At 41.3% G+C, this 14,390-nt stretch overlaps 1 protein-coding gene across 4 annotated transcripts in view; it reads left to right on the top strand.

Moving 5' to 3' along the window:
- LARGE1 (LARGE xylosyl- and glucuronyltransferase 1) overlaps window positions 1-14,390 on the top strand; it is a 300,311-nt gene that overhangs the window by 133,182 nt on the left and 152,739 nt on the right. For all 4 annotated transcript variants that reach the window (XR_008235525.1, XR_008235524.1, XM_052789429.1 and 1 more), the window contains exons 3-4: window positions 5,669-5,970; window positions 12,309-12,391. Coding sequence is in view for 2 of the 4 variants with exons in the window: in XM_052789429.1 (XP_052645389.1) it covers window positions 5,669-5,970; window positions 12,309-12,391 (385 nt within the window). In the remaining 2 variants the exon portion in view is untranslated. The remainder of the gene's footprint in view (window positions 1-5,668; window positions 5,971-12,308; window positions 12,392-14,390) is intronic.

Below are 14,390 nucleotides of genomic sequence, written 5' to 3'. Positions count from 1 at the left end.
AGCATTCAATAATCCATAGAATTCATAACTTGCACATGGACAAGTTTTCTGAATTGTTGGACCTACTATGATGATAAGTCATTGACTGATGTCAACCATGAAATAATAATTGTAGTTTAAGCCGAGCCAGCAACAAAGCACCATGAAGCCGCTCGCTCAGCCTCCCCCTCAGTGGGATGGGGAGGAGAAAATATAAAAGCAGGCTCATGGGTCACGACAAGGACAGGGAGGGATCACTCACCACTTATGGTCACGCGCAAAAGACAGACTCAACTTGGAGAAGAAACAAAATCAATTTAATTTACTACCAATCAAATCAAAACAAGGATAATAAGAAGTAAAACCAAACCTTAGAACACCTTCCCCCCACCCCTCCTTCCTTCCCAGGCTTGACTTTACTCCTGATTTTCTCCACCTCCTCCCCTCAGTGGTGCAGGGGAACAGGGGATGGGGGTTGCGGTCAGTTCCTCACACGCTGTCTCTGCCACTCCTTCCTCCTCAGGGGGAGGACTCCTCACTCTTCTCCTGCCCCAGCGCAGGGTCTCTCCCACGGGAGACAGTTCTCCACGAACTTCTCCAACATGAGTCCGTCCCATGGGGTGCAGTTCCTCACAAACTGCTCCAGTGTGGGTCCCTTCCGTGCGCTGCAGTCCTTCAGGCACAGCCTGCTCCAGCTTGGGCTTTCTCGTGGAGTCCCAGCCATCTTGCGGGGCATCCCATGGGCTGGGGCGGGGACAGCCTGCCGTCTCCCCACAGACTGCAGGGACATCCCCTCCTCCCCCCACTCCTTCTCCCCCTCCTTCCACACTGACCTTGGTATCTACAGAGGGGTTTCTCTCACATTCCAATCCCCTCTCCGCTGCAGGTTTTCCCTTCTTAAATCTGTTATCCCAGAGGTGCTACCGCCATCGCTGGTTGGGTCGACCTTGGCCGGGGAAGCTTCTAGGAACTCCTCACAGGAGCCACCCCTGCAGCCCCTCCCCTGCTGCCAAAACGCTGCCACACAAACCCAAACCAAATAATTATTCAGGTTTATATTTGAGTTTTTTGTGGACAGTGGGATTTTGCAGGTCATTTTTATTTCTTTGGTACGGTTGTATTAGCGCAGAAAGTCTGAAGTAAAAGGCTTGACACAGATAGAAAAAAAAAAAATTAAAGCTGAGACTGCCAAGGCCCCAAAATAGAGCAATAATCCCAAATGAAGAATAAAAAATAATAGCTTTATTATTATTTATCGCACCATTCAAAAGTGTACTACTTGCTTCAGAGCACAGCAATGTTCCTTGCAGTGTTCCCTGGGAGTTCTTTTGTCCCAAAGTCACACAGACCTCGTTATGTGTTATGTTATTTTATTTTGATTTAGATTAGATAAGAAGTGCCTAGACATCAGCTCAGAGCACTCTGCCAGTTACTCAAAACTATAAAACTCAAGTGCAGTGCAATCAGTTTAACTCTTCTACCAAGCAGCATACACAGTCAATCAAATATTAGTGGTCCCTCACATTAGTCCACCTACTCCTTCTTCAAAGATGAGGTGAAACACACAGTCCTTGCATTGCCTTGAAAACTGATAAGAAGCAGATCAGGGTAGCATGTGTTGGTGTTTGCCTACTAGGCAGTAGCTCCCAGGAGGCATTTTGCCATGTCTGTGTGCTCACTGAAATAAAAATACCTTCATATGTCCAGTCTGGTAATAGGACTAAATCAAGTAGGACCTTGCCACCAGCCTTGCCAACCTCAGATGTGCAAAAAGGATGAGTTAGATCATCTCAACACTTATGACAAAAATTATTTGATTTCTCAGTCTTAAGATCAAACTCGGTTCACTTTTGATTTTATACTTTCATTTCAAATGGGTCAGGAATTGTCACATTATCATTTGCAGCAAGGAGTTGGGGTGTTACGAATATACCAAATACATCAAGATACACTTGAGAGTAATCAGCATTGTTAGTAACAAAACATGGCTTGTCCAGCTGTATGAACCCTGAGGAGATCATCCCAGAAAATGTCTTACACTTAGCACTATGTAAGAAAACATGGATAATTTTTATAGTAAATCAATACATTTTGACTCTTTATATATTTCAGATCAAGAAGCTAGCTGGTTGTATATTTCCTGACATGATTTCCTTACTGCCTTTTCCATACTAGCAGAAATATGTACTACTGAGAAGACAGTAGTGGAGTTTACTGGCATTTAAAGCTAAGGCTGCATAAACACTGAGCTGGTCTCATTAGTTGCTGCAACTTCCAGTCTGAGGCAGTGAGGTGATATTTCAGTCTCTTTCTCAGACTATGCTGTTTCTTCTAAACGTTGTGTAGAAACAGTTTAGCTGTTCTCATGAATATAGCTACAATTGTTCAGATGTACCAAATGGTACCTTTTTTGTCCATTTTTAATTTTGGCAAAGCAACATTTATGACCTGTTGATTTATGTCCATAGAATAGCTAAAGAGATGTCTAAATTTTTTCCATATTTTGAAATTTTGATGAATGTTGTTCTGAGATTTACTTCCATATCTTGCTATCTTTTCTGGTAATTATTTGAGAAGGTAGCAGAATCCAATGACTAGAATAGGAGGAGATAAGTAACACCTATGTCATACTGGATATTCACCAAGTAGGGAATTATGATTGCCAGTGAAGTCTTTGGCTAGATTTGCATTATAATTGTATGTCTGATGATAACACAGGTTAGTTGTTGTGTGGGTGAGTAAGAGTGCTGTTTTTCTTTTTATCTGAGAGTGTCTACACAGTACGCTCTTGCTGTCCAGTAATAGGAATGCAATATAATCACATCCAAATGAGTTTTAGTCTTCCTAGCTGAGATATCAGCAGCCGAGAAATAACACAATTTCAGTTCCATGCTTTCCAAGCTGGATGGAAAAAGATACCTCAGTATTTTATTGCAATTATAATTGTAGTGTGGCTCTGTCCTTAATGTTGACATTTCTCTATTGTTGCACCCATGATGTGCAGGCTTTTCAAATCTGTGATTTACTTTTTAATAACGATTTGCTTGAGTGTTCAAGTTCCAAAATACCAGTGGCCAAAATTCAGAATCTGTCTTGAGACATTTTTCAAGCTCAGATGTATCCATAAGCTTTGCTAATGGTTGTTTTGCGTTTGTGTGGTGGGGTTTTGGTAAGAGGGTCGGGGCTGCAGGGGTGGCTGCTGTGAGAAGCTGCTAGAAGCTTCCACGGCTCCCAGTCAGACCCGCCACTGGCCAAGGCCGAGCCCATCAGTGGTGGTGGTAGCACCTCTGGGAGAACAGATTTAAGAAGGGAAACCTGCAGCAGAGAGGGGAGTGGGATGTGAGAGAAACCCCTCTGCAGACACCAAGGTCTGTGTGGAAGGAGGGGAGGAGGAGCGGGGGAGGAGGGGATGCCCCCGCAGCCCGCGGTGAGGCGGCAGGCTGTCCCCCCCCCAGCCCATGGAGGGGAGTGGGGGAGCAGACGCCCACCTGCAGCCCGGGGAGAGAGGAGCCCACGCCGGAGCAGCGGGATGCCCCGCAAGATGGCTGGGACTCCACGGGAAAGCCCAAGCTGGAGCAGGCTGTGCCTGAAGGACTGCAGCGCACGGAAGGGACCCACACTGGAGCAGTTTGTGAGGAACTGCACCCCATGGGACGGACTCATGTTGGAGAAGTTCGTGGAGAACTGTCTCCCGTGGGAGAGACCCTGCGCTGGGGCAGGAGAAGAGTGAGGAGTCCTCCCCCTGAGGAGGAAGGAGTGGCAGAGACAGCGTGTGAGGAACTGACCCCAATCCCCATTCCCTGTCCCCCTGCGCCACTGAGGGGAGGAGGTGGAGAATCAGGAGTAAAGTCAAGCCTGGGAAGGAAGGAGGGGTGGGGGGAAGGTGTTCTAAGGTTTGGTTTTACTTCTTATTATCCTTGTTTTGATTTGATTGGTAGTAAATTAAATTGATTTTGTTTCTTCTCCAAGTTGAGTCTGTCTTTTGCGTGTGACCATAAGTGGTGAGTGATCCCTCCCTGTCCTTGTCGTGACCCATGAGCCTGCTTTTATATTTTTCTCCTCATGCCACCAGGGCCAGAGGGGAGGAGTGAGCGAGTGGCTGTGTGGTGCTTTGTTGCCGGCTGGGCTTAAACCATGACAATGGTAAATATAATAAATTAGAAAAATTTTGCAGGAGAAAGTCTGCAAGCAAATGCATGATATTCTATCCAAATGGTGTATTAAAACCAGGATAGCTATTTATATAGATAACAGGAAGTGTGTACACCTGGATAACTCAACAATGGAAATTAGAAGTGAGGTTTTGATTTCTATAGCTGTTTTTTCATTAACTTAGTATAGAGAACTGTTCACCATTCATGTAAATATGAAACAATGGAAGAGAACAAGCAATGACCAGGTCTGCATATCACCAAGATAGTTTTGAGTCAGAGGGTGAGAAATGTACTTGTTAAGGAGAACTGCTAAACAATAACTGCATGATTTCCATTTTCTAAACCACTCAAGCTGGTGTTTGTTTGATAAAACCAACGGGACTCTCTGCATTGGAAAAATTATTAAATAGCAAATATTTTTTTTAATACATGCAGGTGGAAAGTTATTTCAGAGAAATGCCTTAATATAAGATACTCACATATCTTCACCGTAAAGGAATGTCTTGCTAATTATGACACTGTGGGTAACTCTCACTGTCTTTTCGCTTTGTTTCAATTTGATTTCAATTGAACATTTTTGAACAGTAGTTTAGTTTGAGGGTTTTTTACCACCTTTCAAGCATTTGTACTCTTGTGTGTATATATAGCTTTATTAAAGTTATGTGAAAATATATCTCCTTTGAAAACACATCAGCTGCCTCCCTGTTTACTCCCTTAAAAGTTGGTAGCAGTAGTGCATGGGGAAGTGATGGCAGAATGTGTTGCAATTGTCATCTTTGGTTATGGACATTGGTTTCAGGTTAATTTATCTTTTTTTTAAACTTTATATCTAGCTCATTTTTTAATGCTGTTTTGAACAAAGAAGATACCTTTTGAAAATGTGAAAATGAAGTGTTTCATATTTCTGGAATATAACTTTTCAGTTAAAGGTGTTGAATTGAACCATTTTGCTTTCTTTCAAAATTCCCTTGTTGTCTTTTTCCAGAATTTGACCCACACATGTATTTAATGTTTCTGTCCTTCTGAACCTCTTTATTTCTCAGCAAGCACATAATACTGTGTTGCTGAATAAAAACCATCTGCTCCTCACATGTGAGTCAGCTGGGACTACTGTTTGGCACAAAATGGTAACCAAAATGCTGTAGCTTGACTGTGGAGGAAATGGGGAATAGGAGAATTATTTTGTCTAGCGTACATTTCTAAAATATTTTTAACTATATATTAATTGTCTTCGAATTAAATCCTTCTGTTCTTGACTGTCTTCCCAGACTCGAGACTGGCAGGCAGCCCTATCCAGAACAAAAGAAACACATGCTTATCTTTTAGCGTGCTTTTAAAATTAGCAGGACCTGTAGCTCATAGAACTTCAGCATTTGTCCAAGTTTACCACGCACTTAAGTGTTGCCTTGAAGTGCCAAGTCTGCGTAAAACGTGGCTGTATTTGAAGCACATCCCTGCCTCACGATGCTGACATTAAAGGAAAACGCAACTTCAAGTATATTCTGACAGAAGTGTTCTGTTTTCTTCTCTTGCAGATGGGAAGCCAGTGTCATTGTCTCCACTTGAATCCCAGCCCCACAGTCCTCGGTACACGGCGTCGAGCCAGCGGGAACGCGAGAGCTTGGAAGTCCGCATGCGGGAGGTGGAGGAGGAGAACCGCGTGCTTCGCAAGCAGCTCAGCCTGGCCCAGAGCCGCAGCCCCTCGCACCACCGCGGCAATCACTCCAAAACCTACTCCATGGAAGAGGGAACAGGTGACAGCGAGAGCCTGCGGGCTGGCATTGTGGCGGGGAACAGCTCTGAGTGTGGGCAGCAGCCAGCAGTGGAAAAATGTGAGGTAAATAAGCAAAAGGAACCTGCCAGAAACACTTGGTAGATTTGAAAGAAAGAAAAACTTGATAGACTTGATCCTTTAAGGACATTGCAGAGTCCTATCTCCTTCCCCCTGAAACTTTGTGCTCAGAAACCAGCCTCTTAAAGGACTGCTGGGCGCAACTTTTGAGATGATTTTTAATTATTCTTTTTTTTAGAACTTTAAAACATTCAATCATCTGAATATCTTTTGAGTTATTATTTGGTCAGGGGTTTTTGTCTTTTTCATTCTTGTGTCCCCAAACCTGGTGTAAAAATCAAAGCCTTGTTCCAAGCTGACTTCAGTACAGCTGTGCTGAGAACGACCTGTGGCAAACTGACCCCGTGTGTTTCTAAATTAAATGAAAGAACCACAGTGCTCAGAAAAGCCTTACTCCTTTGCTTGTGCATCTGTACTAGAACAGTTTGGGGTTTACCATTAATTAAATTGTGGCTTATGGAGCCAGCCTGTGCTTTTGAGTTACTTTCACGAGTGTATCTGGATGTTACTGTGGAACAAGAGCTGTGCACAAGAGATGTGGTTAGCTGCAGGGAACAGGAGATCTGTTTCTAAGAAGGTTTTGGGGGGTTGCTTTGGTTTGGCTTTCCCCATTTTATGCCAGTAGTTTTGTGGATGTCATCCAGCTATTTAGTTGTCAGATATCTGAATGATGACAGTTCTCAATATGGATAGATCCAAATCAGAAAGTCTTGCTTAAAGCCCTTGTGCTAGTCGCAGCTGGTGAAGGTATAAAAAATAACTTCCTCCATTTATTTCTACAAAGAGGGTAACGCCATATCACCTTTTATCTTGCTTTCTGCCACTGGGAAGATAAAAGTTGAAAGAAAGTAAGTGGGAGAGAAAAAGAAGTCCTAATTATCTCTTCAGATAAAGTCTGTTTAATGGGCAGATATCAAATATCGTTTAAAAATGAATTATTGCTTTCCAGTTGGACATCTTTGTCCATCGGTGTGGAAAAAAGAAACCAACGTTATTTCAAGGAGAAGGAAAAGGAGGAGTCTGGTTTTCATTTTCCCTCCTCCTGATAATGATGGTCTGATTTTCTTCCCTGTGAGCATTTTGGCATTTCTTTTAATAAGGGAATGTTCAGACCATCAATAAACAAACCTCACTTCTCCCTTATTATCATGCCAAGGAGTGATGAGCTGAATCTCCCTTCTCAGTTATTCAGTGTACCAACCAATTTGGGACACAAAAATAGCAGCTTAAAGGAGGAATAGTTTAAGTGGCCTTTCTGTTTATAATGTGTTTTGCCAATAAATTTTCTTGCTCAGTGGGGTTTAGCATGTGCTGGAGGCAATGGTTATATAAAATACGAAACCTCACTTTATTTGCCATCCCCCTATCTCACCGCACACTATTTTGATAACAAAATAGCTTTTTCTTCTTTTTCTTAAGGAATTCACTCAGTAATTCAGTAACAGCAATGGAAGTTAAAATTAAACTTCCTTATTATCAGATTTGCCAGGGGTCTCATCGTTTATCCTATTACTGTAGATTCTGGTTCCGTGTTTGTGTGAATAGTATCTTGACTCCATTCACCCTCAGTTTTCAGTGTTTCAGAAGTGTAAACTAAATCTTTTTTAGCCTCTGACCCTGGAATATATCACAGCAAGAGTCAACAACTTGGGTAGAAAAAGACAAGGGTTCTGGAAGAATACTGGGGCTCTGGGGGAGACAGAGCTAGGAATAGGTTGTTTACTTCACTGAGTCAGTTCTTTGAGATTTACTGAAGGTAATATTACAGAATCTAACTTGGGATGGTCTTTAGTGATGATTAAAACATTTGAAAATGCAGTTACAATGAATTAATATTAAATCTCCGATAAAGCATAATCTGTGTGATAATAATTGTGATCTATATCAAACAGTAGTGGGTTTTTTGCATTCCAACCACCGCTTCCTACTCTGTTGCATTGCAGGAGAGCTCTTCTGGTATTATAAAATGGACCAGCATTATATTGCAAGAAAAAAACAGAGTTCCAGCCAAGGGCCTTCTCCCTGAAGGGAGCAGATCCCTGTCATGCCTTCCCAGTAGGAGACAATTTTAACACAAACCTTGGAAACAGAAGTAAGAGTAGTCCTTACACACGCGTGGGCACAAATAACAGGCTTCAGAAGGAGAGCATAAAGCCAATGGAAGCTAACAGAATTATATGACTCTTTCTTACGATATTATCCCAGTATCTTTCTAGCTTGTGCCTCCATAAACTGGGCATTTAGTTTGAATTAAGTGTACATTTATAAATATTTTTAAAAGATATTATATATTAGAAAATGGTTAATTAGCAGTATAGCATTTAGTAAGTTAGCAGAATACTTAACACTTGAAGCATTTTTACAGGCATATTTGTATTGTTACTATTCTCAATGGTGTTGCTCAATAGGGTTACATGTGTAGTGCTCCAGACCCACAAAGAACAGGCCCCCACCAACTTAAGCACTGTAACCCAGGAAAAGCAGATGTTACCTGCCTCTGGGAACCATTTGTAGCATATTTACATTTTTGTAACATGCTTTTACTATCTCTTAACCACATAACTGCAATGGAAGGCCTGGCTAGTACTACTGGAAAATTATTGAAGTATGAAATGCTTTACCAAAGATTATTTTTAGCTCTAAGAACTAATTAGAGTTTGTTAAGCTCTTTATTTCACCATTCCAAAATGTAGCCTGAGGAGGAAAAAAAAAATAACATCTGTTTATCTAGGCACCTTATACTCCTTATCAGCATGGGATCTAAGGCCCAGTTCTTCATGTCATTTTGGATATTTTCTTTCCATTAATATTACCCCAGAATGGACTTACATGAAATACTGCTTTTAGAAACAGTTTTTCCTGGTCTGAAGTGGCTAAAGTAGTGGTTTCTAAACTGTGTTAGCATGCACCTTGGTATTATTTAAAACCCCTTTCCTAAAGAAGCTATACTTCCTTAAATGCCTTGAAGTACCTGGGCCTGAGTGCTCCCTAAACTATTTAAAACCAAAAATAGTTCTCCTTGTGTCCCTGATCCACCAACCTGTAGGAAGAACAGCATGATTAACTTCCACAGTGTTTTGGTTACCTATTTGTATCCGTATGTATAAACACAGGAAGAATTCATTGAGTCTGGAAAGCAAGATGTATCTTCATTTAATCCGTTGGTGCAATGACTTCCATTGTCTAAAAGCAGCTCCAGTGAATGGCCTGGTCCAGACTTCTTGCAACATCTACTAGTGATGGAACATGTCTATCATTCAATTTAAAAAGAGCATTGTAGGAGGATGGACACTTTCAAGAAGCTCAGTTTAGTCCTGCAGTGACTTCTGAATATCCAGGCTAGAGGAGTTTGGCAACTAGAATTACCACAGATTGTAAACAGTGAGGAGCAAGTGTAGCATGCAGAGCCTTGGTGTGAGATGTTCGGAGGGACACGTTGAACCAAGCAGACTGGCTGCTGCATGTTGTGGAAGTTGGAGCATTCTTTGCTTACGTGGCTTCACTTCTAGGTGTTAGCTGCAGTCATCGAGTCCAGGGGTTGTGTGAATCACAGTGGCCGGTTCTGCTGGGATGGGGATACAATCCTCTAGCCATCTGCAGATGGAAAATGAGGAGTTTGAGAGAGCTGTGATGCTGCTGACCAATTTCATAATCTGGGAGCTGATGCTTACAGTAGTATACTCAGGAGGATGCAAGTTCTTTGAAGTGCATTCTTCTTCCAGCCACTATTGCCTTGTCTTGGTCAGGATTTGCTGCTCTCTATCCAAACACGTATTTGGAACAAGCACGGAAAAAAACAGAAATAAAACTTTTTTTATTAGGTTGCAAACATCTGCAGGCCATTCAGGTTGATGACCTCATGTTGACTTATGAGTTTTCCCATTGACTTTGTTTAACAGTTAAACAATGGAGGAGAGGAAAGTGAACCAAGAAAAGGAGGGGAACGGACTGAGTCTTGCAGCATGCTGCAGGCAAAAACTTCAGAAAAAAAGGCCTGTGTTTCTATTCTCTTTGAGGATTATCGCTCTTTGCTATAGCTGATTGCCGGCAGGAATAGAAGTGATATGTAGTATTAAACACCGCAGAGAGGCTGAGCAGAAAGTATATATGGATGCCTGTGTCTCAGCTGGAGAAGGACATTCAGAAGAGCAGCAAGTGCTGTCTTCTCACTGTGTCCTGGCTGAAACAGCACGCAAGGCAACAGCACCTGCTAGAAGACAGCGAGGAAAGTATGCTTTAATTTCGAAACAGACTGATTTAGGAAAAGGAGAACAGATGTGGGCGAGTCCTTGACAGAATAAACTCTGATTTTGAGGGGAGTTGTAAGGTGGAGAGAGAGGCTGTGAGGAGAGCTTTTCTGGCAAGTAGAGGTAGTATGAAGTGATGTTGACAGGGATATGACAGTGCTATTCTGTCAAAACCCATAAAATGTTTGTGTCTGGTCCAGTGTCTTCAGGCGAAGTGTTTAAAGCAAGCATGAAACTATTCTCAGTTAATTTGATTTTAATTGGCATTGAAGAGAAGAATCTTAGGCCTTCCAAAAGCCTGAAAAAGACTAGGTGGCAACCAGAGAGGAGGCAGTGCATGCAGTGTCGGGAATCTGTGCACCCTCAGGAACCCCTGCCCATAAATATGGTACAAACCACTGCTGCAATAAAAGTCGTTAATAAGCAGCCTCTTTTCTCCCCTATTGTTATCACAAGAGAGAAACAGTCAATTTTTGCAAAGTGCTGAACATGCTCAACTCCCATTGACTTTAACATAAATTTAAAGTGCTGGATACCTCACAGAGCTGTTTCCAAAATGTACTGCAATATCTTTTCTTTCTCACACCTCTCTGGACAGACAGTTGCCTTATTAATTCAAGTCCTCTTAAAACCTCAGATCTTCAATGTGCCTCAGCTTGTGAGGCACACTAGGGCTGGAGGCAGCTGTGATCTTCATGTGGGGTTTGCGCAATGGCACAGCCACTTGGCAATTATATGATTCAAATAGTGCCCTGTACCAGGCGATGTTAATGGATGGGGCTATGGACTCTTTAGACATGCCCAACGCATGCCACCTCTTGTGTAAATCTGCTTCTGTTACAAGCCAGACTTTGGGAATTTATGACTATGTGAGGAGGCAGAATTCCTCATTTGTTCTCTGCGTAGTGGGCTTTCTGTGGGAAATGAGAGCAGTGTGTGTGAGAAACCAGCTAACCAAGCTTCAAATGGAAGCCAAATGAGGCTTCCCTGCAGTTTCACAGCTGTGTCCCCAGCCGCAGCTTTGTGCTGTCAGCATGGTGAACTCTGCTTCACTTCTGTGACCACTAAGAAACAGAAAAATACAGAAGCTGGAGACAAAACTTGCTAAGATTAATTTTCTTTTGTCCCCAGGGAATAGCAACGGCTAATTTTAAAACCAGAGAAGAGTAACTTAACAGCATTTTTCAAATTATTACTTACTACCTTAATAATAATGACTAGTAGCGCCTTTTCAATTTTCCCTTTCCTCGTGAAGAGATGAGTAAACCTCTGCCTCATATTAAAAGGGAAGCAAGAAGGTGCAGAATAAGTGATAATTTACCAAGGTGCTGGGGTGGGGAGAATGTGTGTGTGGGGGGTTGTATTTAACTTCACATTAACACTACTCAGTACAGCCCATACTGGTAGTCACAGGCAGGGAAGCGACCACCTGCTTTCAGAGCTCATGTCCTATCTTATCACTGGGATGCACCCAGCCCCTGGCAAACCAATATTCCCACTCATGCTCATCCATCAGAACTTGCTTTCCCTCTCCTTAGTAGCTGTCCTTAAGATGGAAATAATGCAAAATTTCTGAAAGCATGTCTGCTTCTAATTATCAGACGTCATTTTAAACTTAGAACTTGCTTTCCCTCTCCTTAGTAGCTGTCCTTAAGATGGAAATAATGCAAAATTTCTGAAAGCATGTCTGCTTCTAATTATCAGACATAACTTTAAACTTCAGAAGGTTAAAGTGTCTGCATGTTTGCATACTCAGAATTTTGTGCTGCTGAACGGGTATGTATGTGTACACACGCACACACATATGCTTTTAGCTAATAAGTGCAATTCTGTTCAGACATCTGATGTAATTTAGGGATAGTAATGACTTTGGAATGATAATGGTGTATAACTCAATTAAGATGTTTTTAACAAACTGCCTCAAGTGGGCTGCAAACAGCTGCAAAACGCCCCCTCAAACCTTTAACAATCGCCGCACTAAATAATAGCACTGTCATGTATGTGCTCTTCTTAATGAATGATAGAACACCAGAGCAGGCTTTAATTTTTGTTCTTTTTGTTCCTTTTCTCCCACAGACCATCCACGTCGCCATTGTTTGTGCAGGGTACAATGCCAGTCGGGATGTTGTCACACTTGTCAAGTCTGTCTTATTTCACAGGTAAAGGTAGCTTTCTTTTCTTGTATGTTGTATATCTGATTATGGCTAAATAAGCTCTTTTTACATTTACTCTCTTACTTCAAAAGAAAGTCAGATTCCCTTCCCTGGTTGCTTTTTCTTTGGAAGGAAGGAAGCATGAAATTTATGACCACCACAAAGAGATTAACCTGTGTAAAGATTTCTACAGTGAATTAAAGGGATCAGAGATCTACCTGCTGCCCCCGTTGTGTTGTGGGAATAGGGACAGTACCTATCAGCACTGTAAAGCATCTGCACACTCCTGAATGTTGTAAAATAATAACAAGAGTAATAACAGCATTGTATTCATTTTGCCTATTTCTGGTATCAGTTTATGGCACAGGTGTAGATGGTAATTTGAAAGCTGTACACATACACACTGGTTACTTGACTATCCCAGCTTCCCATTTAGACATTTATTTTTTAAAATAAATGTGTTTCTATAGTCAGTATTATTTCATTAAAGTCAGATCATTTATTCTGGCTTTAGAAGGGCTACTTGCATCCCCTCAGAAGGCTTTGCAACCTGCTTTTAACACACGGAGTGCAGTTAGATCCCAAAATCGAGAGGCATAAATGTACAATGAAGACAAAATAACCAATTCCCTTAAACAGCAGCTCCAGAAAAAGAGAAATGGTATTAAACTGTGTGTTGGCATATGTGTATATCCCTTGTCCAGTTTAGTAATGTCTCTCAGAGATGTTTTCCAACAGTGTTGCAGAAAGTGGATTAAAACGGAGGTGATCAGACTGTTTGACTCAAACAGGACAAATAGACTAATAAAACATGCATAGAGTATAAGGAATTTACTAAGGAGGTAGTTTCAATACTCTGCTTTATATGGAATGGTAATATTATACCAGGGAGGATGACTCTTGTTCATGTCATGTGCTAGTATCTTCTTATAGCTAGCTGGAGTAGGGCATTCCAGTCCCTCACCTTGCTCCGTGTGTTTGCCTCCAGTCCTCTGCTGGAACTGTCTTAGTAATCACTCCCTTACAATGGCTTTAGTACACTGTTTTATCTTTTACCCATTTTTTGTAAAAGAATGTAAATGCTTGCCTTGTGCAATGTGGAAAAAGACTCAGTAAATATAGTTTAAGAGGTTGGCTAGAGTGCAGGTGGAGAGGGGAAATTCTCCAAAATATGAGAGCAGCTTTCACTATCAACACGTAGCCTTTGCAAGTCTTTCCAGAAGTAGCATGTTCGTGTTAGATGAGGGCTATGAGCAGAAAAACAATGCTAAAATAAACATAACAAAAGCAAAACAACAGTAAAAACCTATATCATTCTCTGTGCATAATTTTTCTGAATGTTAAAATCCTGTTAAATTTTAAAACTATATCTATTTCCGATTAGACTTCTGAATTATTCAGTGTAAACTGGCTTTATATTGCAAGGATGTGGGGCGTTTTGTCTATTTTGATTGTTGTTTCTAAGGGATTTCTTGCAAATACACATTTTTATGCTGACATGAGTTATCCTAGTGGTTACCTTCTCAATGTTTTTCTCCCCTAGTACTTGCATCCATTTTGAGAAGACTGTAATATTCTGTAGGTTTCCAAATGTTCTGTAAATAATAAGAATCTCACAGCTCAAAGGTTTAAACAATCTCTTTCTGTGTTACTTAAAGGAAATGTCCGGTTTACATAAGCCACTCATCTGAGCAATTAGCAAACTTATAAACAATTCTGCCATATAATGGCAGAATTATATAATTTGGAAATATAATAAATTAAAAATATGAAGCCAAAACAAAGGGAAGTAACACTGGTATTTCTAAGTCTGGTGGATTCTGCCCTTGTCAAGAACATATTTGCTGTTTGGCTAGCAGTACTGCTCATCTCAAAGGATTTGTCTAGCTCAGCAGAGGTGATCAAGATAAAGTCCAGTATAGCTAATGAACCTTTAGTACAGTTAGTTACATTCCAGATAACCTATCTCGCTTGTTTGCTCAAAACATACTTAAAGACAAAGCTA

The sequence above is a fragment of the Harpia harpyja genome, chromosome 6 (assembly GCF_026419915.1).
Source record: "Harpia harpyja isolate bHarHar1 chromosome 6, bHarHar1 primary haplotype, whole genome shotgun sequence".
NCBI classification, from domain to species: Eukaryota; Metazoa; Chordata; class Aves; order Accipitriformes; family Accipitridae; genus Harpia; species Harpia harpyja.
The sequence above is the reverse complement of the archived record's forward strand: the minus strand, read 5'-3'. Positions and strand labels throughout refer to the sequence as shown.